The sequence below is a fragment of the Chiroxiphia lanceolata genome, chromosome 26 (assembly GCF_009829145.1).
Source record: "Chiroxiphia lanceolata isolate bChiLan1 chromosome 26, bChiLan1.pri, whole genome shotgun sequence".
In the NCBI taxonomy this organism is placed as follows: domain Eukaryota; kingdom Metazoa; phylum Chordata; class Aves; order Passeriformes; family Pipridae; genus Chiroxiphia; species Chiroxiphia lanceolata.
In genome coordinates, this window is record NC_045662.1 from 269,167 (window position 1) to 292,320 (window position 23,154).

The window sequence follows — 23,154 nt, forward strand, 5'->3', positions numbered from 1 at the left end:
TGTGCTCCAAGTGTAGCTTGAACACACAACCCCAACATTATGAGTCTCACGTTCCATTGACTGAGCTAGCTGGGGAATGGGATACTTGCTGCAGCTGTTGGAGGTGTCCAGATCTGACTGGTAACTGGCCCTTCCACATAGCAGTTCTGCTGTGAGGACAGCCCTGGGCACAGTGCTGGATGTAGGCAGATGTATTCCCCAGAAGGTTATTGTTTTCACTATTTAACACTTTCTAACTTTCAATGACTTCAGCTCAGGTCAACTGAGGAGAGTTTTGTCAAATCCAAAGCCATCATTACCCTGGTTATTACCACAGTCTGGTCTCCCTCTTTAAGTATGCCATAGAAGTGGGAAATTGTGAAGAGTTCATTTGTGCTTTCTTGTTTCTTTTCTGCTCACTGAGACCACTGCAGCATGTCAGGGGCAGTCCAGAGCTTTCAGGTAACCCCATCCTGTAGCATGGATCTGTGCTTGGTTTGTCCCTCCAGCACTAAAAGAGAATCATCTGGTGAGCAGGGGCTGGGCATACAAAGTTCAGCAACGCCAAGCGCAAAGTCCTCCACTTGTCTTGGGACAATCTCCAATATCAATACAGGGGATGAATGGATTGAGAGCAGCCTTGCAGAGAAACACTTGGGGATAGTGGAGGATGAAAAATTGAGCTGGCAACGTGTACTTAGAGCCTAGAAAGTCAGTCATATCCTGGGTTGCGTCAAAAGAAGTGCAGCCAGCAAGTCAAGGGAGGTGATGCTCCCCCTCTACTATGCTCTTGAGACCCCCCATGGTGTGCTGCATCAGGTTCTGGGGCCTCCAGAACGAGAAAGACACAGATCTGTTGGAGCAAGTCCAGAGGAGCCCACAAAGGTGCTCAGAGGGCTGGAGCACCTCTGCTCTGGGGACAGTCTGATAGAGCTGGGCTTGTTCAGTCTGGAAAAGAGAAAGTTCTGGGAAGACCTTATTGCAGCCTTTCAATAAGGAGGATTTGCGAGTAAGACAGAAAGACCTTTTAACAGAGCCTGTGGTGACTGTACAGTTTCGAATTGAAAGAAGGTAGATTTAGATAATATGTAAGGAAGAAATTTTTTATGAAGAGTGTGGTAAGACACTAGCACAGGTTGCCCAGAGAAGTTGTAGATGCCCCATCACTGGAAAGGTTTAAGGCTAGGTTGGATGGGGCTTTGAGCGACCTGGTCTAGTGAAAGATGTCCCTGCCCATGGTAAGGGATTTGAACAAGGTCACTCTCTGGAACTTCAGGGCTCTGAAGGTCACTTCCAATCCAAACCCAAACCATTCTCTGATACTATGATTCTCACATGTCTGAGCAGCAATTTTGGGCAGGCTTTGTCCCTTGACAGAAGCAGAAGTGTGGGGCTTCATCAGGTGCTGGTGCTGGGGCTCTGTTACAGGTTGGGACTGACTTGTGGTATGTTTCTTGTTAGATGGACATAGTGCAGTTGTGAGGAGGAAGTGAGAAATGGCATGCTGGATTTTGTCTTTCTAGGAAGTTCTATGCAGTGAAACACCATGAGATAAAAGTATGTGGAGGGAAAATACAAGTTTGAGACATATCCAAAGTTCCCTTAAAACTGTCTTTTTTTGACAGTTTACATTGTAGGACCTACTAGGCTGCACTCAGGTACAGTCATCTGTACTTTATGGGGGAGTTAGAAGGAGAATGTGCATACAGCCTGCAAGCACCTCTAGCTAACACCACCATTGTGACAGACGCTGGGCAGACCACATTGCATATGGAGAGTATCTCCTGCTCACCCACCCACCTGCCAGTACATGCCACACAAGAAGCCAGGTGTTCATCTCCACCTTTCATCCTGTGAACCACAGAGATGCCTTTTCCTGTCCAAATAACTCCTAGTCTCAGATTTCCAGCTGGTTCCTCCTAGAAACCCAGTTTCTTCTTACCACAGGACCTGCGACTTTTATACAGCTGGTGGTGAGAGGGATAAGGACAGCTGAGGGCTGCCCAGGGAAGTGGTGGAGTCACCATCCCTGGAAATGTTCAAAGAAAAGAGTGACATGACACTTAGTGCAATGATTTAGCTGACATGGTGGTATTTGGTCAAACTTGATGATCTTGGAGGTCTTTTCCAACCTTAATGATTCTGTGACTATGACAGAATGGGCTATGGGGGAAGGAAGACAGATGGACAGAGAGGTGGAGCAATGACTATGGCTGTGTTCACAGGCAAGGACGGATGATTAGGTGGACTGAGCTGCAGATAGATAGGTAGAAATATCTCCAGCACTTCTTACTATTTCAGAACAGCCACCAATGCATAGAGATCTTGCTTACAGGCTGGCGTCACCCTCTGCTCTTCACAGGACATGGATAACAGCAGATGACAAAACAGGCTTCTGTGTGTCAGAAAGCAAAGGCTGCCCCAGCTGCCTGCAGGTGGGAAGTTGGGTCTCCAATGTGTGTTTTATCACATCTCAGAAGAGACATTTCAAGTGCAGTGGCAGAATTACAACCTTGAAGAAATTTCTTTTCCCATGACCCTGAAGAGGCATGCAGGAAGGAAGGTGTCAGAGGTGAGGGAGGCTCAGCATCAATGAGAACAGCCCCTGCCTCATTCCCAACTGCACAATTCTTCATTTTTGATTAGCAATATTAATAATCAGTTAATAGGATGACAGAATCATAGAATCCCAGATGGGTTTGGGTTGAAAGGGACCTTTAAAGGTCATCCTGCCCAACTCCCCTACTATGGGCAGTGACACTTTCCACTAGACCATGTTGCTCCAAGCCCCGTCCAACCTGGCCTTGGACACTTCCAGGGATGGGGCAGCCACAGCTTCTCTAGGCATTTATTTCAGCTCTTTTTACGAACTAATTCATTGCCCTGACGAACTCCTCGGGTTACCGTCTCCCCGCTCCTGTCCAGCTCAGCGTTGTACCTGCTGCCGGGGTGCTCCCGCTTGGCTGCGCAGCCCCTCGGCTCTTTTCCGTTCCCTCGGGTCTCCCGCTCCGCTCCACGCGGATTTTCCACCGCGTTCCCGGGGAGCGGCCCCGCCCCCTGCGGCGCTGGCCCTTTTAGTGCCCCTCCCTTCCGCCGGGGGGTGCCGTCTGCGGGGGGAGGGAGGGCGCGTGCGCCGTCGGCGCTGCCAGGCGCATGCGCGGCTCAGCCATGCGGGTGGTGGTGGGTGAGTGGGGGGGGCCTTGCTGAGGGTGGACAGTGAGGGAAGGGGGACACTGTGAGTGTGCGGGGGGACAGTGAGAGTGTGCGGGGACATCGTGAGCGTGCGGGGTCATCGTGAGCGTGCGGGGTCATCGTGAGCGTGCGGGGTCAGTGAGCGTGCGGGGTCAGTGAGCGTGCGGGGGGTCAGTGAGCGTGCGGGGGGTCAGTGAGCGTGCGGGGGGTCAGTGAGCGTGCGGGGGACAGTGAGCGTGCGGGGGGACAGTGAGAGTGTGCGGGGTCAGTGAGCGTGGGGGGACACCGTGAGCGTGCGAGGAGACCTTGAGCGTGCGGGGAGACCGTGAGCGTGCGGGGAGACCGTGAGCGTGCCGGGAGACCGTGAGCGTGCCGGGAGACCGTGAGCGTGCCGGGAGACCGTGAGCGTGCGGGGACACCGTGAGCGTGCGGGGACACCGTGAGCGTGCGGGGACACCGTGAGCGTGCGGGGTCAGTGAGCTTGGGCAGCCCTGTGATCGCGACGCAGTTTTGAAGGGGAACCAGCCCCCTCCCCGCCCATGGTGCGGGGCCCGGCGGGGGGCGCCCTGGGCCCGCAGTGATGCCCCCGCAGCCGGGGTCCAGATCCTGGGTGACGGCCTATCTGTCTCTCCCCAGGTGGAGGGACTGGCTTCGTGGGCAGAGCCCTGACCCAGCTGCTGCGGAGCCGCGGGCACCAAGTGACCCACGTGTCTCGACAGGGGGGCAAGGATCGGATCAGCTGGGTGCGAGATGAGAGCGGTCACAGGAGGGGGCCGTGGCAGGGCCGAGGAACAAGCCCGCTGGCCCTGGCCTACCATGGCATAGAGGGAATCTGCCGCAGGGAATCTGACTCCTATGGATGTACTTTTGGGCTCCTGGGTGCTCCATGGGTCACAGTCATTGGAATGGGTACTGCTGTAGTTCCAAGGAGCAAAACCTTCTCCATTCATGCTTGTGCTCCAGGCAGTGTCAGAAAGGAACTGGCTGGAGTTCTTAGGAGCCTGCCCTGCTTGGTTGTTGGGAAGGCTTGAGCAGAGGGGAGGCTTGATATGTGATGTCTCTGTTACTCCTGCCTAGGAAGAGTTGTCCCGCACTGGACTGCCCCTGTGCGATGCCGTGGTCAACTTGGCTGGCGAAAATGTGCTCAACCCTTTCCGCAGGTAACTTGATCTCCCATAGTGCTGTTGGGACAAGGTGAAGGCAAGACAGTCCTGTGCTTGTCAGGGAATGTGGAAAGGGAGGAAACAACATGTCCAGGAAGCTCTTGGGTTAACTAACTGTTGACATCTGTGTCCTCAAGTATCCAAAACTCTTCTGTGGGCCTGTTAGGTCCCGAGAGACCTTTGGAAGAAAGGTTCCCTTCTGAATCTACAGCTGAAAGTCAGAAAAATTAGTTCTACTTTTCCAAAAGGACATTGGATGCCTACATTTAATAATGCAAAATCAGAACCAAAGTTTGACTTCTATGAGGAACACCATCTCTGTTGTCCAGCTGCTCTGCTGCCTTTGTCCTAAGGCAGTCCAAAACTCACAATGTTTTGAGGGAAGTGAAGAGCAACCATCTCCCAAAGTTCCCCTGCATTTAGGTTGTAAGGTCACATGTCCTCCCGCTGCTCTGGGGTGGGGGGAGTTCCCATGACTCCTGCTGTGCTTGTGAGCAGGTGTCTGCCGGGTCCCCGCTTGGTGCTGTTGTTTCCTAGGTTGTCCTTGTGAGGAATATAATCTGTGGCTCTCCCTTTACCAGATGGGGTGATGCCTTCTGCAGGGAAGTCATCAGCAGCCGGGTTGAGACCACAAAGACCTTGGCCAAAGCCATTGTTGATGCTGAACAGCCACCCCGTGCTTGGGTCCTCGTCACTGGCGTAGGTATTGGTTGGGCCCGGCCAAGATATGACTCATGCTGACCTGGAGAGGTTTTACCTCCAGACAGAAACACGCTTCCAGGGGAACACATCTTGCCCTGAAGTGTCAGCTTTATTGCCATCAATGTCACTGTGTTTAGGCAAACCTTGATCAGCTTTTTGGTACTGCTGAAGAGGAATCTGGGTCCGTACGCTTTCTCTTGGTGTCATTAGGACAGCACCTTTTCTGTGTTTTCCTGGGAAAGCCTTTAGACATCCTGTAGAACCAATTTGTTTAGACAAATTGTAGCACCTCAGCTGAATCCCTCTGCATATCTCCAGCTTTGCATTTTTGCTTGCTATAGTCTTGAAAGCTGATGTAGTTTATCTTCTGTAATGCCCAATTTTAGTGCAGGTGCCATTCTGTGCAGCCAGTTCAGTGTGTTGCCTGCAGGCCTACTTGGTTTTTGGGGCTGCCGGCTCAGTCTCAGTATTAGTGTATCCCACTGTACTCATAGAGCACATCGGTAGTTGAAAAACTCATCAGCATTGCCCTGTGCTGTTCATATGGGGATGTCCCTGGGGGAGTGATGGAGTTCACAGAATCGTAGAATCCCAGAATGGTTTGGACTGGAAGGGACCTTAAAGACCATCCAGTTCTACCCCTCTGCCATAGGCAGAGACACTTTCCATTAGACCTGGTTGCTCCAAGCCCCGTCCAACCTGGTCTTGAATGCTTCCAGGGATGGGGCAGCAACAGTTTCTGTGGGCAACCTGCACTAGTGCCTTCCCACTCTCACGGAAGAATTTCTTCCTAGTATCCAATCTAAACCTGCTCTGTTTGAAGCCATTTGTCCTTTTCTCAGTCACTGTCAATAGTCTCTCTTCAGCTTTCTTGTCGGCTCCCTTCAGGCACTGGAAGGCCACAAGTAGGTCACCTCGAAGCTGTTTCTTTTCCAAGCTGAACAATCCCAATTGTTTCAGCTTTTTCTCATAGAAGTTCTGGGCTTCTGAAGGCGGGGAAGATGGTCCATTGGGGAAGGGGGGGTTGGTCTCATCATTCAACCCTGACCCCATTTCTGCTGTTACCCTTCAGGCTATTACTGTCCCAGTCCCACAGCTGAGTATACTGAAGACAGTCCTGGAGGGAATTTTGACTTCTTCTCACGCCTGGTGAGCTCCTGGGAGGCTGCAGCTCTCATCCCTGGGAGCCCAGCTCGTGGAGTTGTGGTGAGATCAGGTGAGATCAGGTCCCTGAGGGGCCTGTTAAGGGTGACTGCATTGGTTCTGGTGCAGAAGTGTGAAGAGGTGGGAAAAGGCTATCAGTTCTTCTGTCTCTTCTTGCTGGGGTCCTGTTCCAATCCAGCCCTCTAAGGAGTGTCTCTTGCTTGTAGGTCTGGGCATGAAGGAGGCTTTTACCCTTTTGGGCAGGGGACCTGGTTTCACTCTCTTCTCCCCACAGGTGTAGTGCTGGGTCGAGGTGGTGGTGCAATCTCTCAAATGCTTTGGCCTTTCCGTCTGGGACTTGGAGGACCCTTGGGCTCTGGGCTCCAGCCCTTCCCATGGATCCATATTCGGGACCTGGCTGGGATCGTGTGTCATGCCCTGGAGACTGAGTGCCTGCAAGGTGTCCTCAACGGTGTTGCCCCGTCCTCCTCTGCCACCTCCAACGGCACCTTTGCTCGGGAGTTTGCTGCAGCCCTGGGGCGCCCAGCCCTGCTGCCAGTGCCTGCCTGGGCTGTGCGGGCTGTCTTTGGGGCAGAGCGGGCTGTCATGCTGCTGGAGGGACAGAGGGTGCTGCCGAAACGCACCCTGGAGAGTGGCTACTGCTTCATCTTCCCTGACCTGGCTGGAGCTCTGAAGGAGATTGTGGCTTGAGGCCTCCTTGGCTGGCGTGGGCCGGGCCCTGTTTTTGTGAGCTCACATGCACTCGCCTGGGTGAAAGAGGGGAGCCCTGCCCCTTGACACTTCCCCATCCCCATCCAGAGAGAGTGAGCAATCTTTTCCCCATCTGTCTCCCTGTGTGCACCCCCAGTTTGAGTCATCCCTCTTACTGCCATCTGCAATCTCTGCGTTAGCTGCATTGCATTTGGGGAAGGACACAAGCCCCTCAAAGGATTGTGACTGTGGAATTGCACATCTTTCTTTTTCCACAATGTGCATGTGAACTGCTGGCAAAGTAGCCAGGGGTGTAATGTCTTCTTCCCTGAGAAGTGGGTGGCAGCAGGAAACTGGTTGTAGTTATTAGCTGTTGTAATTCTTCCGTGGTACTGGAAGTTTTTCCCCATCTTTCCTTCATGATGACATAGAAACTTACTTACGCTGTTCTGCTTTGCCTTTCTCAATCTCAGTGGTTGTGCTGGTTTAAAGGTAAACTGTCAGGGGAAATGAACCCAACTCAAAAGAGATTGTAAGTCAGAATAACAATTTAATAAAAATAATACAATAAATACAATTACACAGATGAACAATTGGTTTTAGCCCACAAAAACCCAGATGTATAACCCAGCACCCTGGGGCACGAACAGAATGTTGTTTGTTGACTCCCATGCTGAGCTCCATGTGATCCCCTGAGTCCAAAAGTAAAAGGAGAGGAGAAAAACGTGTTGGTGCGAGTGATGGTCGCAGTCTGGTTGAGAGTGGTGGTCACAGTCCGGTTGAGGTTCTAGTCCTTCTCTGGATCCCATGGGTGGTACCAGAAGTCCCAAGACCCCAAGATTATACACCGTCAGGTTCAGGCCAGAATGCCCAGTACCTCCCTCAGGACGGAGAGTTCCACAATGGGTGTGAGGACAGGAGCATCCTCCTATCTCACAGGCCTCTTAACACCCAGGTTATAGCCTGAGGGATCAGGTGTGCTCTGGGCAGCTGCTGCAAATGGTCTATTGTTAACAGTTTCTGGGAAATGACATGGAGGGTGTAGAATACACAGTTTGGGTTACACCCACGCAGTGATGAACTGGTCCCAGCTGTTCTAACTAGGACAGTGGTTGTGGGAGAAGATCCATCTTTAGGGGATGTTACACTCCAGTTTTTAAGCTATAAGATGCCCAGAGGGGTTACATTTTTATTTAAGACTATTCAAAGCCCTTTTGGTTCATTATAACCTCAAATTAGTGTCTGGAGAAAGAGTCAGACACTCTTCTCTAAGAGAAATTCTTTTCGTTTAGTGAGAAAAATAAGATATTTTGGAAAAAGGTTTTACAGGAGTAAAATACAACCAAGAAAAAAGCATTTCACTAAAACATCCAGCACAAAAACCCATTCCACAGAAAACACTCACTACAATCAATATACCAGCTTTAGTAAAACACAGTTCATTGGTGTTAAGTTACCGACGAGAGAAGGAAAAGAGTAAAAGAAGAAAACAGATGAAATGTAAAGAAAGAGAGAAGGAAAAGAGGAGAGAGAGAGAAAAGGAAAAATGGTTACTGACAAAATTTGATGGTTCACATAGTTCAGGCTGCAGGAAAGGAGAGAAGGTGGCGGCTCATATGGAGTCTCATGTATTTATAGAGTTTAGTTTTCCCTCCCAGGCAGGATATCCGGTTACTGACCCTTTAGAGCTTTCCAGGCCAGAGTGAGTTGTGATGTAGCCAGTCACAGGCCACAGGGGTGTGGTGTGGGTGGGCTACCAGGCAGGTCTGCCTTGACTGACAGCCCGGCTACAGGCCTTCAGTGATGCCATGTGCTTTGCATGGACTGCAGGCCTTCCTGCTCTGCCATGTGCTCTCAGCAGGCCTTATGTGCAGGCCTTACCATGTAGCTGCAGGTCTAGGCCCAACTCTTCTTTGCACACACACATATTCACAGTGAGTTGGTTCCAACCCATGTCAGTCATTCAGTGAGATTCAGATCCCAGTATCTCACATGGGAGTACAAAGTGTGCTGAATACGGATTGCTTGGAGACTCTACCATCTCTTTTCTTGTGGCTGGTACCAAGTTGATGTGTCAGTGCCTCCAGCTGAGTCTAGTCCCAAGAGTTACATCCTGCCAGGGTTGCATGCCCCTCATGCTGTGGCAGGGATGAAGAAGAACACTACTTTGCCAGCCTTTAGGGAAAAGGGTGGCAATGGGACTGTGGTCCCTGGACTGCTCTTGAGGCCTTGGCTAAATGCCCACTACATCCAAGCTTGTGCTGAGGAGAAACTGGGTCATCTTGGTGTTAGATAGCCCAAGTCACTGCTTTAGTCTGAAGGAGCATTTTCAACTATTGCCTTCATTGTACTTATCTCAGACCAGTGTGGTTTTCTTTTATTCATCCCATGAGGTGGTACTTGTGTTCAGGGGGTTCCCCCTGACTGGGCAGTGAGAATATCCAAGCTGCCTGGGCTGCCTTGGGAAGCAGTACATCTCATGGAGAAGATTGCAATTTCATCATCTCATACTGTAAGGAAATGTATCTATATGCTTCCCTTAACCCTCTGTGAAATCCACAGAGCAGTTAAATTCGTTACAACACTGCTTCTGGGGAAATATTCCTAGTGCTATGTAATTTGAGGCTAGAAAATTCCATTAAAAGGTAGTTCAGGCGGATAAAAAGACCTGCTTTGTTTCTGAACTAAGAAACCATCCAGAACAAAGCAGTCCACATATTTCTGGTTTATGTCAGGTTAATGTAGTTATAGTAGCTGAAGGATCACTCTTGGTGATGTCCACTTTCCTGCCTCTTTGCTCAGTCCATACCGGAAAGAGAATGGCAATCTGCTGGCTTTCCAGGCAGGAAAATTAGAATATGACTGTCTAGATGTAACTGGAGATAGTCCTTGCAGTCAGCGTAAGCACAGCCAGGTGAAATGGGACATCAGGAATAGCCATGAAAGCAACGTGGTCTGAGCTAATGTGGTTTGCTTGGACTGTGTCTGTGCTGCCTGTAAGTTAGGTGCAGATTCCTTCCTCTTCCCATGTGCTTCAGTTTCCTGTCCATGAAAGCAGGCTGACCCACTCTGCATACAGACCCAGTTCCTTGTGGGACAATCAGCAGTGCTGCTCTAGTTACTCCAGCTGCCTTTTTAGGGCCTCAGGCTTCAGTCATCTTCCCCAAATATTGTGGCCTGCAGCATCCTTCTGTCTGCCAAGCTGATTAGCCAGCCCAGTTAGGTTGTTTCTGTACCAGTATGTACCTTGATGATTGCAATAGCTTTGGGTTGTGATTGGAAATGAAAACAAGGGTGGCTGAAGAAGAACAGTCAGTCTGCAGCTCTTCTGAAAGAGGGTTTGTATCCCACAGAAAACTGCCACTAAGCAGAGTTCCCAGGCCTTGAACTCCCCATCTGGATGTGTAACTCAGAATTTTTGAAAGGTTACCTCTGCATGGTGTTTGGCTTAAACACGCATCACAGGTCTTTTCTGAGCTTCTGTCATCTGAATCCTAGTGTGTGATCTGAAAGCACCATCTGCTGAGTACAGTTAAGACTTTCCATCGTGATAAATTCACACACACTCCATATCCCTTTCTCTGTGGTAGAGCCAGAAAAGATGCATGTTCAGGTGACAGGAGGCAGAGATCTAGATTGGATTTTGGACCACTGTCTATTTTTAATGACCTTAAGGTAGCCCTGGTCCTCAGTCTGCAAGACTTTGTGATCCTGAGAACAGGCCTTGTGTTATCCCAACACTGGCACAGCCAGCCTGGTAGAGCTCAGTGCCAGCAAAGTGTTTCTGCAATGCAGCACTCAGACGCTCGTCCCGAAGGCACATCGCACTCTCAGGTGCCTCCAGGTACCAGCATGGATCCCCTGCTTGCCTGATAACCCTGCCCAGACCTGGAGTTTCCTACTTGCCAGCTGGTCCACATTTTTGCTGATGAATACACACACACACCCCCCCCTGGTTTGTGGGACATACAGACAGCTGCCTCCCCAGAATCAGTCACACATGCTGTGAGCTGCTGTCCCATCTAGCTGCTGGCATGGAGCCCCTTGCTCCCCTCGCTCATGCTGGTCCCCCCAGGAACTGATCTTGTGGGCACATGGTGTTCCAGCCACAGTGGCTGTAGAGCAAGTTCCTACTGGCTCCCAGAGTTGCTACCACAGGCTGTGGTGCCTGCTCCCTCTCTCCCCCATCTGACTTCAGTATTGGTCCCAAATCCATGCATGCCGGCCCCCCAGTAGCTGGCACTTAGCCCTTGCAGTGCTCACATGGGACAGTGAGGTTGCTCAGAGAGTTATGGAAAGATAGAATAAGCCAGCACTGACTGGCCCTGTTTTACATCCACCCAACCTCACAACCCTTTTCTGTCTAACCCCCTTTTGGCTGCTCACTACCCCTGCCCGTTCCCTCAACAACTAACACATCCAACATCCTGCCTACTCAAGTCTGTATCCTTAGTTGCAAAGTCCTGGCTGCCTATAGCTTCTTGAGAGCTCATCAGTTGGTGTGAATGGTGCCATTTTTTTCTGGTTATTGGCTTTGTTAATGTTAATAGGTCAGGTTTTCTAACTCTCTTTTGTTTCCCTCCCTTTCCTTCCCTACTGTAAAAATAAATGTTCTCAGCCTTACCCCTTCAGGTGACTGATCAGGTTTGTTTTTATCACATCTGGCTCCCCATCATGTGTTTGGTTTATCTCTATGTTGTTTATGGCTCCTTGGACCAGATATCCCTAAATGAGCAGACATGCTCCTTCCACATCCCCTGATACTGCCCTACTGCCAGGAATTTTGGCAAAAGCTGCACTCCTCCTTGATCTGCTGGAGCCCAAATGGGCCTCCCTATGGGCTGTGCTCATGGGGGCGATGACCCCTCTGGGCATTGAAGGGGTTGGTTGTGTGTGTGCAGGGGCTGTGATCGCTGGCCTCATCAGAGGCAATAGGCAGGAAGATGCTGAGGCATTTAAAATCAGTAGCACCTCTGTAAGTGTATCAGTTTGTACAGGCAAGTCCAGTGTATGATAGGTGCATCTCTCCAGGCACCGGGACATGGGATGTCTGTGGCTGAATGGATCCTGGGGTTTTGGTCTCATTCCAGCCAAGCTGAGTGATCTGCACTGGTGCCTTGCTTTGCAGTTAGCTTTGGGCTGACTGCTGAGTTGCATCACAGTATCAAAGACAGCTTAGTTCGGAGTTTTTGGAACCACTGATAGTTCTGCACCATTTGCGTTGTTAGTCCACCTTACACATTCTTTCACAAATTGTGAGACATTGCTGTTTTCCTAATAAAAGTTGTCATTTCCCTTCCTTGTACCTCTTTATTTCCACTGAACCATGGTTGAGACTTGACTGGGACAATTTTCTGAGATTGTAGGAACATGTTGTGACTACCCTTCCTATAGATTTCCTAGTCAAACCCAAACATCCCCTCTCGCAGCTTAAAAAATTGTAAATCTGAAGCTGAAATCCAAAGCAAGCCTGTAGCTCCCAAATTCCATAATGTAGACTCCAACCACATACTTGCACTCTTCTCCTACCTACCTGTAGGGAGCATGTATTGGTTTGAAACACACACGCGCACACACACACACGGTCTCAGAAACATGGACAAAGACATGCACACTCCTCACAATTGAAATCGGTAGTACTTGGGCAGCAGGGAGGGAAAGGATATTGGCTAGGGTAACTATCATTCAATGCAGTTATTTCCTTTTTAAGGTCAAGAATTTCTTGTATGACAAATCAAAAGGACCAAACAAGGCCTATCATTAGTTATGATATTTCAGGATAGTGTTTTTTCATACTTGGTAGTATGCTAATCTGCCTTCATTGTTCATGGGTATATTGTCCTAGCAACCCATATTGTACTGGATCATTTGGATCCCAGTTAGGGTTTTGTTTCATTGCGGGTGCAATGGCTTTTTTCCTTGTGGGGATGACAATTGATCAGTATGTGGCCATCTATGTGCCACTGTGCTACTTGTCTATCATGAACTGGAATATGTGCACAGGATTGGTGGCAACTGTATGGTTCAGTGGATTTCTTCATTCTGTTGTACAGATTGATTTTCTTCTCCAGCTGCTATTTTGTGGTCCAAATGTACTGGACAATTTCTACTGTGATGTCCCTCAAGTCATCAAACTGGCCTGCACTGATACTCTCATGACTGAACTACAGATAGTGTTTAGTAGTAGAGTGATTATTATTATTCTTTTTGTAATTTCTTACAATGACATCTTGCTTAAGATAAGGACATGCACCACAGAAGGGAAATGGAAAGCCCTGTCTACCTGTGGAACCGAGATAACTGTTGTGAGCTTAATATTCATCCCCTACATCTTCATCTATGCCCAACCTTATAAGAAATTCCCTAGGGACAAGGTGGCCTCCCTTGTTTATACTGTGGTCACTCCAATGGTAAATCCAATGACTCACACATTGAAAAACACTGAGATGAAAAAGGCCATGAGGAGAACACTGGGAAAAATATTTCTCTCAGGAGGAATACAGAAACCAGACCAGACAGCAGATCCAAAGACATCAGGTCTGGTGCTTCCATGAGAAAACTGTGTTCATCTCTCCTTCAGTAAGTGAACAACTTTCTAGGTGTGAGATGAAGGCAACATTCACCTCCCATCAGCTTAGGAAGGTCAGTCACATGTTTTCTTGTCCTCCATGGAATGTGCAGTATGGTGTGATTTCTAGAGCCTAATAAGAGTTTTCTGCAATAAATGACCTGCAAAGACATCACCATGGCACACCCGGGGTACTGACCATGTGAGGGACCCTAACCTCGCCCTTGTTCTCTCTGGTGGAAATCACAGCTGGGCATTCCACTCCAGCATGTCTCACTTCAGCAATCTAGTGTAGTTTCATCTCTAGGTTAGCATACCAGAAAACTAGCTTGGTAAACTTGATTTTTATATCTGCTTGTCACATAGTTACAAAGGGTCTTTATAGTAGAGTCAGATATAGGTTCATTGTACACCTTTTCCCTCTCTTATCCTCACTTTGGATGGACTGTGTAGATTTTAGGATCAGTCCTGGAAGGAAGCGTCCTGGTCCCACATTAGACAACAAGGAGCTGGTTGACGGATAAGATTGTCCCAGGGCTTGCTCAAGGGTGCTTCAGGGATGGAGGTTCTGCCCCCACACCATTCCCCTCTTCTTTGCTGTGCCCCATCCTCCAGTTTCATCTCAGCAATCCTCACATGACCGTGGTCTCCTACAAATCCAGAGTCTTCTACGTGGAACAGGCATTCTGAACATAATGCTAAAGAAGGACAAATGTGACAAGTGAGGAGGCAGACCTCCCATGGTGTTTCTGAATCACTAAGAAATTAAAATTTATTTGTAGATCCTGATAGAAGATCTAAAATTTTTTTTTGAGGAAATGTCAGGCCCAAAACTGGGCCACCTGGAACCAGGAAGAGACCTGGGGGAGCAGGATGGATGTAGAGAAGAGAAAATTCTGTCTGCAGGAATATCTGACATCACCTCATGGAGGATGTTGTATGGAGGAGAAAACTTAGAAGTTCCCAGATCTGCCACAGAAAGTGCTGCTGAACACCAAGCCACCCAACCTACAAATGACCTCAAACTCAGAATTAACATAGTCCTTTGGGTCTCAGATACAGCTAAGTGTCCTTATGCCTCATATGGTAGGCTAACAAGGCCACGAAGGGCCTGTGTAGTAGGTGCCAGAGATAACGAAGGTCTGTGCACTGCAGGTGCCACCAAATCCCCTTCAAAGGAGCCGGATGTCAATACTTCTGGTCTGTTGTCTGAGGAGCTCTTAGGTGACATAGACACTGACTGGTTGTCTTTCACTTCTGAAGGAGTGCTGAAGGACTGCTTTCAGGGTCAGTTGTGTGACAGGAGTGCAAAGGGACAGAAACTCTGCACCAGAAACCATGAGGCTGCTCAGAATGGTGGTAACTGTGCTCCTCAAGGATCATGCTTCTCAAGGACCATGGAGCCAACCCTGGGTGAAGAAATTTCCCCAGTACATCAAATCTGATCATGGACACCATCCCAGATTGGGGATGCTGCTGTCCGGGTGTAGGTGCCTCTTGCTGGATTTAGAGGGATGGTGGCACCATGTGTGGGAAACAAGCTGTGGTCAAGGCACTGAGTTGACAGGTGGAAGGATTGCAAGAAGGGACAGAGCAGAGATGATAGCAAAGTCCTTTACAGCGTTGATGGACATGCAGCTGGAAGGCACACTTTACTGAGTAGTGAGTAAGACTCAGGGTGGGAGAGGCTGGATGCTTGTGGCCTCTGAAAGAAGGAGATGCTCTCTTTGTAAGGCACTTCTTTTCTTTTGCCAGAGGACAGGTAGGAGAGTTAAGAAAGGGGATATGTAGAGGGCTGGCTAGCAAGACAGTGACGTATGGATATAGCTAAAGCTATGGATGAGCTGTTAGAGTATAGAACACGGCCTGTCTAGGCCCGTGAGAAGATCTGAGATAACGAGGTTACAGTGCCCTTGTACGTGTTAGTTGGCTGGTAAACAGGACACTGTGATTAGCAAAACAAAAAGCAACTGAAAGCCACCTGTGTCAACAAAGGAAGGGAGTGAGAGACAGAATTAACATCTAAGTATTAACAATGTTAGGGAGTAAGGAATGAGGTCAACATTTAAGCAGAACCAATAATGAGCTTAGCTTTTGCAATATGTATGAGCTAATTATAAAGTGTATATTAAGCTGTTAGTAGTGATCAATAAACGAAGTTTGCTGATTCTCATATTGAGCGTCTCATTCTTCCCTCGTCACGACAAATGGCATCTGAACAGGGGCTAAGTTAAATCTGCAGCCTCAGGGGCTAAGTTAAATCTGCAGCCTCAGGGACTAAGTTAAATCTGCAGTCCCAGGGAGCTAAGTTAAATCTGCGCTCCCCGAAACCTGAACGGGAGCTAAGTTAAATCTGCGCTCCCCGAAACCTGAACGGGAGCTAAGTTAAATCTGCGCTCCCCAAAACCTGAACGGGAGCTAAGTTAAATCTGCGCTCCCCGAAACCTGAACGGGAGCTAAGTTAAATCTGCGCTCCCCGAAACCTGAACGGGAGCTAAGTTAAATCTGCGCTCCCCGAAACCTGAACGGGAGCTAAGTTAAATCTGCGCTCCCCGAAGCCATGGTCTGACGCAGTAGCCGGTCGGTCTTGAAGCAGCACAAGAGGCAAAAGAGCTGGACTCCGTGCCCCAGGCGACCTCACTGGAGGGTCCTGGCCGACAACACTGCCGACGTCTTGTAAAGGGCTGCAACAGCGCGCTGAAGATTTATAGGTATGGAAAGACAAGCGGTGCTTTTATTACTCCAGTGCTTTTTAGAAAAGCGGGACTTAAGGGTATAGATTTGAAAAAAGAATTACCAAGATTGCTTGCGGCGGGGGTTGCTAAAGGTTGTTTTGTGGACCCTAATACAGTTTTTGACGAAGGGGACACCTCTTAGCAAAAGAGGGATCTAATGTTGCATCTATATGGAAGTCTACCCTACTTAAAAAGGAGAAAAATTAGACGAACTGGCTTTGTGACAGATGCTGCTTTCGTGTAAGGGCCAGAGATTTGAAGCGAACGCTGTAACTACCTTTACTATTTTTACTTGGAAAGAACTTAGTGATAAGCTCTTTACTGCTGACTCTAAGGGAGAAAAAGTTGCTGCTTCCCTCCTTACAACTTGGCGATTGTTATCTGGAACAGTAAAAGACATTAAAGCACAGTTTGAGGACATTAGAATGCTACTAGATACCATCATACGGAGAAATCGTGCAAAAAGGGAGTCGAGTGGAGTTGAAGGGAGCCGGAGCGGGACCAGAGATCACGGAGCAGGGCCGGGGACAACCGAGCGGCCCCGGCAAAATGAACGCGGTGCTAGCGTCTCGGCAGTGCATATCCAGGACGATCGGGAACGACGGCTGCGGCGTGAAAGTACTGCTGATGGACCGGGGATGAACTTTACGAACACTATGACTGAGTTCCACCTTAAGACATTTCCAGCTTTTCATCTGAACTGTGCCGCAGGACTGCGCCGCGCATTTGTGGCTGTGTTCACGGCGCTGGGTGCCTGTGCCGCCGTGCTGAGTGAACCCGGGGCGGTGCCGGGCGGCGGGGCAGTGGCGGTGGTCGCGGTGCCGTGCGCGGCCCCGGCTCGGAGCGGTGCGCCTGTGCGTGTGCACGCTGGCAGCCCTGGGCGCGGCGGGCGGCGGGGGGGCTCTGTTTCCCCCGCACTGCTGACAGCCATGGTCCCAAGAGGTGTAGGTTCCCCTCCCCTTCTTTACAGCGAATGTTTTTTCCCTAGTACCGCTCCTCTTCCTAGAGTGTCGAGTTAATGACGGTAGCAAAGGCTTCGGAGGTGCAGTCGGGGGAGGGGGGGAAACTGTTTCTCTTTTTTCCTCGTTACGCCAATCACCCCCTCTCTGAAACGTGCCTGTTTGCAGCTGTTTTCTCTCTCTCCTATGTTTTTGTCTTTTCTTAAGCAGACCCTGTGATTAAGTTAAGTTCCTTCTGCTGATTTTCTCTGAGTGAGCCCGGCCCCTCCTCCTTCGTCCTTCGGCAATGAGGGGCGTGGGGAGGCAAAGACGGTAAAACACGGAAAAAAGGGAAAAGGGAAAAAACAACTTAAAATTAACAATACCCCAACTTATAAATCAAATAAGATTGCACTGTTTTTACAGCAATAGGTGTTACGGATGCAGCGTGTTCATAGCATTCTCAAACGTTTTCTCCAAAGACAGAAAGGGAGACTGACGAAAAATCCCTTGAAGTAAGATTAGAAATAACGCAACATCCGTGCTTAGCTTTTTATATATTGCAGAAAGCTGTTAGGAATTTCCTATAGTTTGCCATTTTGCTTCTCTTACATGAAATTTGGCTGTTTCCCCCGGGAGCAGGGTGCAGGTAGAAGGTTTGCAGACGGAACGATGAGACAAAAGGGGATATAGTTCTGCCCCCTGCAGAAGTAGTGTTATTGCCTTTATGACAGAATATCATTGCTCTAAAAGAAGGGTTAAAGATTTCCAAGATAATATCCTATTCTTTCTTGCTGCATTTGTCTTTTACATGGAGAGTTGTGCAGGATTTGCAGATTGCTGTTGGCGACTATGCCATGAATTTCCTTTGAATTATGAAACTAATAAGAAGAGCACAGCCAATGACTCCTTGAAAATGTGTGTGTGAATGATGAATGTCTGAGGTGGCCACCTAAGAGTGTATGGAAAAAGATTGTGTGAAAGAGAAAAGCAACATGAATGTGTAACTGAATAAACTTAAAAATACTTTCCGTCGGTGTCGAGATTTAACAAGGTGTTAAGACTGAAGTTAAATAAGAGATTCTTACAAAAATTTGGTATTCTATTACAGCCTTGTATGAAATTTATGCAAGTTAAGTCTCAGGTGGAGTTTTTCCACTGCTGTTGTTCCTCAGCTGTGCGAGCTGCGCAGGAGACCACTAGTCTTACAGCAAGTAAAAAACCATAAGCCAGCAAACATTAGTGCAGACTGCAAGGTTAGCAGAGCCCGGAGCAAGGTGCACCACTATGCGTCCAGGTGCCCGGGAGCCATTCTTACAATTCGTGCAGAAGCTGCAAGACGCTGTAGAGAAACAAGTTTTGTGACAGTTACAGAAGCTGCTAGTTACATAACTAGCTAGAGATAATGCAGGCTTGTGCTGGGGTGGGGTCCTCAGACCATCAAATAATTGCAGTTGCATCTGCTATGGCAGTAGTGAGGGTCGTTTTGAGCTTTTCTGTGTTTTCCAGGATTTAAATCAGGTGCTGTCGATGTTGCTGCCTTGCTTGTTCAGCTCGTTGCAGGGGGGGCCCTTGCAGACTGTCAAGGCCATCCTGTGTGCCTTCTCAAAAACATCTGCAGCGTTGTGGATAGTGTGTCTTCAGGCCTCCTGGCTGGAGGCCAGAGCAGACCAGTTACCTTGATCAGTGTGACCAGAGCTGAAGTGTTGTTTTAAAGAGTACTTATATATTGTCTTCAAAACCCCTCCCCTGCAACAGCTGGTAGCAATATTCATTGTAAAACGGCTAGTCTCTCCTCCTTAAAATATGCCCTACCCATTGCAGTTGTGTTCTCAGCAAAATAGCCTCACTACTTGTGACTACTACTTGTTTCATACCAGAGGTATTGCTTGCATAATTTGACTAGTGAATGTTTAGGGTTGTAGAAGGCAACCTGTACTCTTTGTAATGCTCAAAGCTTGCTGTTAATCGTCCAAACAAACAAACAAACTTCTGTAGTCATTCCAAGGGTTAGAGTTGTAATACTAGGAGGTACTGCTCAGAGTTTTCTTTTAGAACATACAGATCCTGTGTGACTTAAGCAATGGCTCCTACCTACAGAGCAGCTGTTGGCCCTGCAACAGCTTGTCAAAAAGCAGCTTGATGCTGATTACATTGAACCATCTCAGAATCCTTTGATTACCCCTGTCTTTGAAAACTGTTGCATGATCTCAGACGGGTTGGTGCAGTCATGGTTAGTAAGCATTGGCTTACTGACCCCTTCTGTGCCTTCTGCTGAATAACCCATTGTTATTATTGATTTGACAGGTTATCTTTTCACAATCCAGTTAAATCCCAGTGATAGAGAAAAAATTTGCATTTTCAGTTCCATCTATTATTCGTGCAGAACCTTATGAGTGTTATCCATAGAAAACCCTCTCCCGTAGAATGAAAGGCTTTTCTATAATTTGTCAGTGGTTTATGTTTCCAACATTATTCCCTGTACTAATGCAATTTTCTGACTGTCTTTTGTTGTCATTATATAGATGATATTTCTGCTGGCTGTAACCACTGAGAATCAGCTGGGTGTGTTAGATGCTGAAACCAAAAAGAGTCTACAATTCTTTGGCCTAGTAGTTGCTCCTGACACGGTGCAGTGAAAAATACCCTGGAAATATTTAGGGTTCACGTACACAGAAACCAGTCATTCCTCAACCAGTTCAATTGGGTATTAATGGTTAAAACTCTTACTGACATACAGTAGCTATTAAAGTCTTTGAATTAGGTTGCATCGTACTTGCAATTGCCAAACACCCAGCTGGCACCTCTATTTGACCTGCTCAAACATTCTGACAATTTTCAGGAGCAACAGTTGCAGGAGTGGGAGGTCTTACTCTGGCAAGAAGATCCCCTCCAATAACTATAACAAGACAATCGTCCTTTTATTTGTCTTTAGCATCTGCCTCAGATCCTTTTCACACTTGTTTATTTGTCATGCCTTTTAGTTCAGTGTATAGGTAGTGTTTACTTGTTGGGTTTCATCGTCATGTAAGACCGAAACAGTTATTTCTAATGCATCTGCTTGCCTTATAAAGGCTCTCAACACCTCTTTACCCTGGGATCCCCAAGAGTTAGATTTAATGGGATCACTGTCTGTACGTAACACAAGTGATAATGGGACTCAAACCTGTTTTATGTTGGGATTATTTCAATCTGGGTTAAGTGTTTATCAAAGCCACGACTTGTCCAGCTGGACTAATGTCACTTCACATACCCCAGGGTTTAATTACAAAAATGCAGGAGACTATTGTGGTACTAATAATAGTAACAACCAAGGCCTTGGGGAATATGGAGCTGAAGTAAGGCCTTCCTCTCCGGGCATTTGGGTTAACAACACTGTACGCGCTTTTCCACCAGGTATGTTTCTTATTTGTGGTGACACAGTAGCAACTAGTCCTATAGACTCCTGGCTTCAATCTATTTTTAGTTCTATGTCTGAATGAGTTTTACGTTTTGTTAAAGAAGGCCTATGATGGTTATTGACAATTGTTGTAATTCTAGTAATAGTTTGTGTTGCTTTTTCTTGTATTGTTAAACGTGTAAGTGCTATGACAGAGAAAGTATTGTTGGCCTCAAATAAAAATGGGGGTATTGTAGAGGGCTGGCTAGCAAGACAGTGACGTATGGATATAGCTAAAGCTATGGATGAGCTGTTAGAGTATAGAACACGGCCTGTCTAGGCCCGTGAGAAGATCTGAGATAACGAGGTTACAGTGCCCTTGTACGTGTTAGTTGGCTGGTAAACAGGACACTGTGATTAGCAAAACAAAAAGCAACTGAAAGCCACCTGTGTCAACAAAGGAAGGGAGTGAGAGACAGAATTAACATCTAAGTGTTAACAATGTTAGGGAGTAAGGAATGAGGTCAACATTTAAGCAGAACCAATAATGAGCTTAGCTTTTGCAATATGTATGAGCTAATTATAAAGTGTATATTAAGCTGTTAATAGTGATCAATAAACGAAGTTTGCTGATTCTCATATTGAGCGTCTCATTCTTCCCTCGTCACGACAGGGATAAGCAAATAATAATAATATTAATAATAATAATATAATAATAATAATAATAATAATAATAACAATACCTACTTCATATGCAGCTATATTTGGATTCTTATAGCACACAATAGAAAAGGTTTCATGAGGACTGAGTCCATAATATGATGGGTGAGCAGCTGACTGACAGGTCAGGCTCAAAGAGGCTGCATGGAGGTCAAGGCCATAATCATGAGCCGAAAAGCTTCAGCTGCTCCTAGGAAGTGGAGGAAGAAAAGCTGGGCCATGCAGCCCCATAGGAGATGGTCTTATGGCATGAGAAAAAGGCAGCCAACATTTTGGGCAGGGTCACAAAATAGTAGCAGATACCCAAGAATGCCAGATTGGCCAGGAAAAAAAACATGAGTGATTTCAGCTGGGAATTTTCTCAAATTGCAAAAATGGTAATGGCATTGCCTGGCAGAATGATCGTATAGAAAAGCAGGAAGGAGAAGAAGAGAATAATCTGAACTTCACAGGTTTGGAACAATCCCAAAATAACAAACTCTGTAACTACTGTGTAGTTTTCATGTTCCATTTTCACTCTGCAGAACCCTGAAAAAAAAGACAGTAATCATGAAAATAAAAAAAAACCATTAACAGTCCAGTGCAAATCTACAGAAATGTTTGAACAACTTAGGGCATATTTGGATTGCCTAAAAGGCGTGCCCTTTTCCCATTTCCTGGTGTTAGGGAATTCCTAATGGTGAAATACTTGAAAACCTGTAATTTAGATTCCTGTTAACTTGGGCATTTTATTGAAAATCTCTGGGACCATTGAGTTCAACCTATGACCAGACACCACCATGTGAACTAGACCAAAGCACTAAGTGCCACATCCAGTCTTTTCTTAAACACATATGGAGATGGTGACTCCACCACCTCCCTGGGCAGCCCATTCCAATGTCAAGGAGTTGGAGAGGTCATGCCTGAGCCTCCTTTTCTCCAAACTAAACACACCCAGGTCCCTCAGCTGCTGCTCCTCCTTCCTTTTCTTCCTTCTTTTTCCTTTTTTTTCTTTTTCTTTATGTTTTTATTTTTATTTTTCTCTTTCTTTCTTTCTACCTTTCTTCCTTTCTTCCCCTCTCTTTTTCTTTTCTCTCTCTCTCTCCCTTCCTTCCTCTCTTCCTCCCTTCCTCCCTCCCTTCCTTCCTCCCTCTCTTCCTCCCTTCCTTCCTCCCTTCCCTCCTTCCTTCCTTCCTTCCTTCTCTCTCTCTTTTCCCATGATTTTTCTTTTAATTTGTGCTGACTTTATATCAAAGGATCTGATGTATCAGAACTGAGAGGTGTTTGTTTCTTTTCACTGCATACAAAGAATGGGTAGGTCACACCTAAAGATATACAGTCCGTGTGTCTAAAGTTAAGTGAAATTAATTCCACAGTGCCATATTTATGGAATGAGGTGGCTGGATTGTAGTCAAATTACCTGCAAAGAGAAAGGTGTGCATGAGACTCCTTGTACCCACATCCTCGTACCTTTGTTCCTTGATAAAGGAGTCTTGGAAAAGCCACCTGCTATTACATGTGTGAATTGCATGATCCAAACTCACATGGGTCATGGTCACTGGTTCACTTTGCCCACTTGTGGGTTGCCTGAGGGAGTTTGTAACTCAGCCATGGCTCAAGGCTTGACCTCCCTTAGAGCCTCCTTGAGGAGATCAAGTGCTCCCATGGCAGGAGGTGATCTTGACAGAACCATAAGCTCTGGCAGCATGTCAAGAGCTCGTTTTTGTCAAAAAAAGTTAATTAATTAGTTATTAAATACCATTTCACACAGACTTCTGAAAATAATTAATAGAAAGGAATGAAAATGTTGAAATGTATTATTTTTGTTAAAATGCATTCTTCCATAAAAATGCATTCAGAGTAAGTGAAACATATTTTAGACACGGTAATATCTAAAGATATGGTAATGTCCTTCATAACATAAGGAAACTAACTTTCTTACCTT

General features: G+C 47.3%; 2 protein-coding genes and 1 long non-coding RNA gene across 6 annotated transcripts; 2 read left to right on the forward strand and 1 right to left on the reverse strand.

Moving 5' to 3' along the window:
• Positions 1-2,177: 2,177 nt before the first annotated feature.
• On the reverse strand, positions 2,178-3,141 carry LOC116798597. Its single transcript, XR_004360912.1, has 2 exons — positions 2,918-3,141; positions 2,178-2,518 (listed from the first exon to the last, which is right to left on the reverse strand). It is a non-coding gene; the product is annotated as an uncharacterized LOC116798597 (long non-coding RNA).
• SDR39U1 (short chain dehydrogenase/reductase family 39U member 1) lies at positions 3,088-7,724 on the forward strand. 4 transcript variants are annotated; one of them, XM_032711109.1, is made up of 6 exons: positions 3,088-3,163; positions 3,808-3,914; positions 4,249-4,331; positions 4,916-5,037; positions 6,109-6,252; positions 6,475-7,724. In XM_032711109.1, exons 1-6 carry the CDS (start codon positions 3,133-3,135, stop codon positions 6,888-6,890), a joined length of 903 nt encoding a protein of 300 aa, XP_032567000.1. In that variant the 5' UTR covers positions 3,088-3,132; the 3' UTR covers positions 6,891-7,724. The 4 variants fall into 4 exon arrangements, with proteins under 4 accessions (XP_032567000.1, XP_032567003.1, XP_032567001.1 ...); XM_032711110.1 differs by having other exon boundaries at positions 3,159-3,214; positions 3,808-4,080; XM_032711112.1 differs by lacking the exons at positions 3,808-3,914; positions 4,916-5,037 and having other exon boundaries at positions 3,104-3,163.
• Positions 7,725-12,572: 4,848 nt separating this feature from the next.
• Positions 12,573-14,934, forward strand: LOC116798596 (olfactory receptor 4D1-like). The gene has a single exon (XM_032711114.1). It carries the CDS (start codon positions 12,695-12,697, stop codon positions 13,442-13,444), a length of 750 nt encoding a protein of 249 aa, XP_032567005.1. The 5' UTR covers positions 12,573-12,694; the 3' UTR covers positions 13,445-14,934.
• The last annotated feature ends 8,220 nt before the right edge of the window (positions 14,935-23,154 follow it).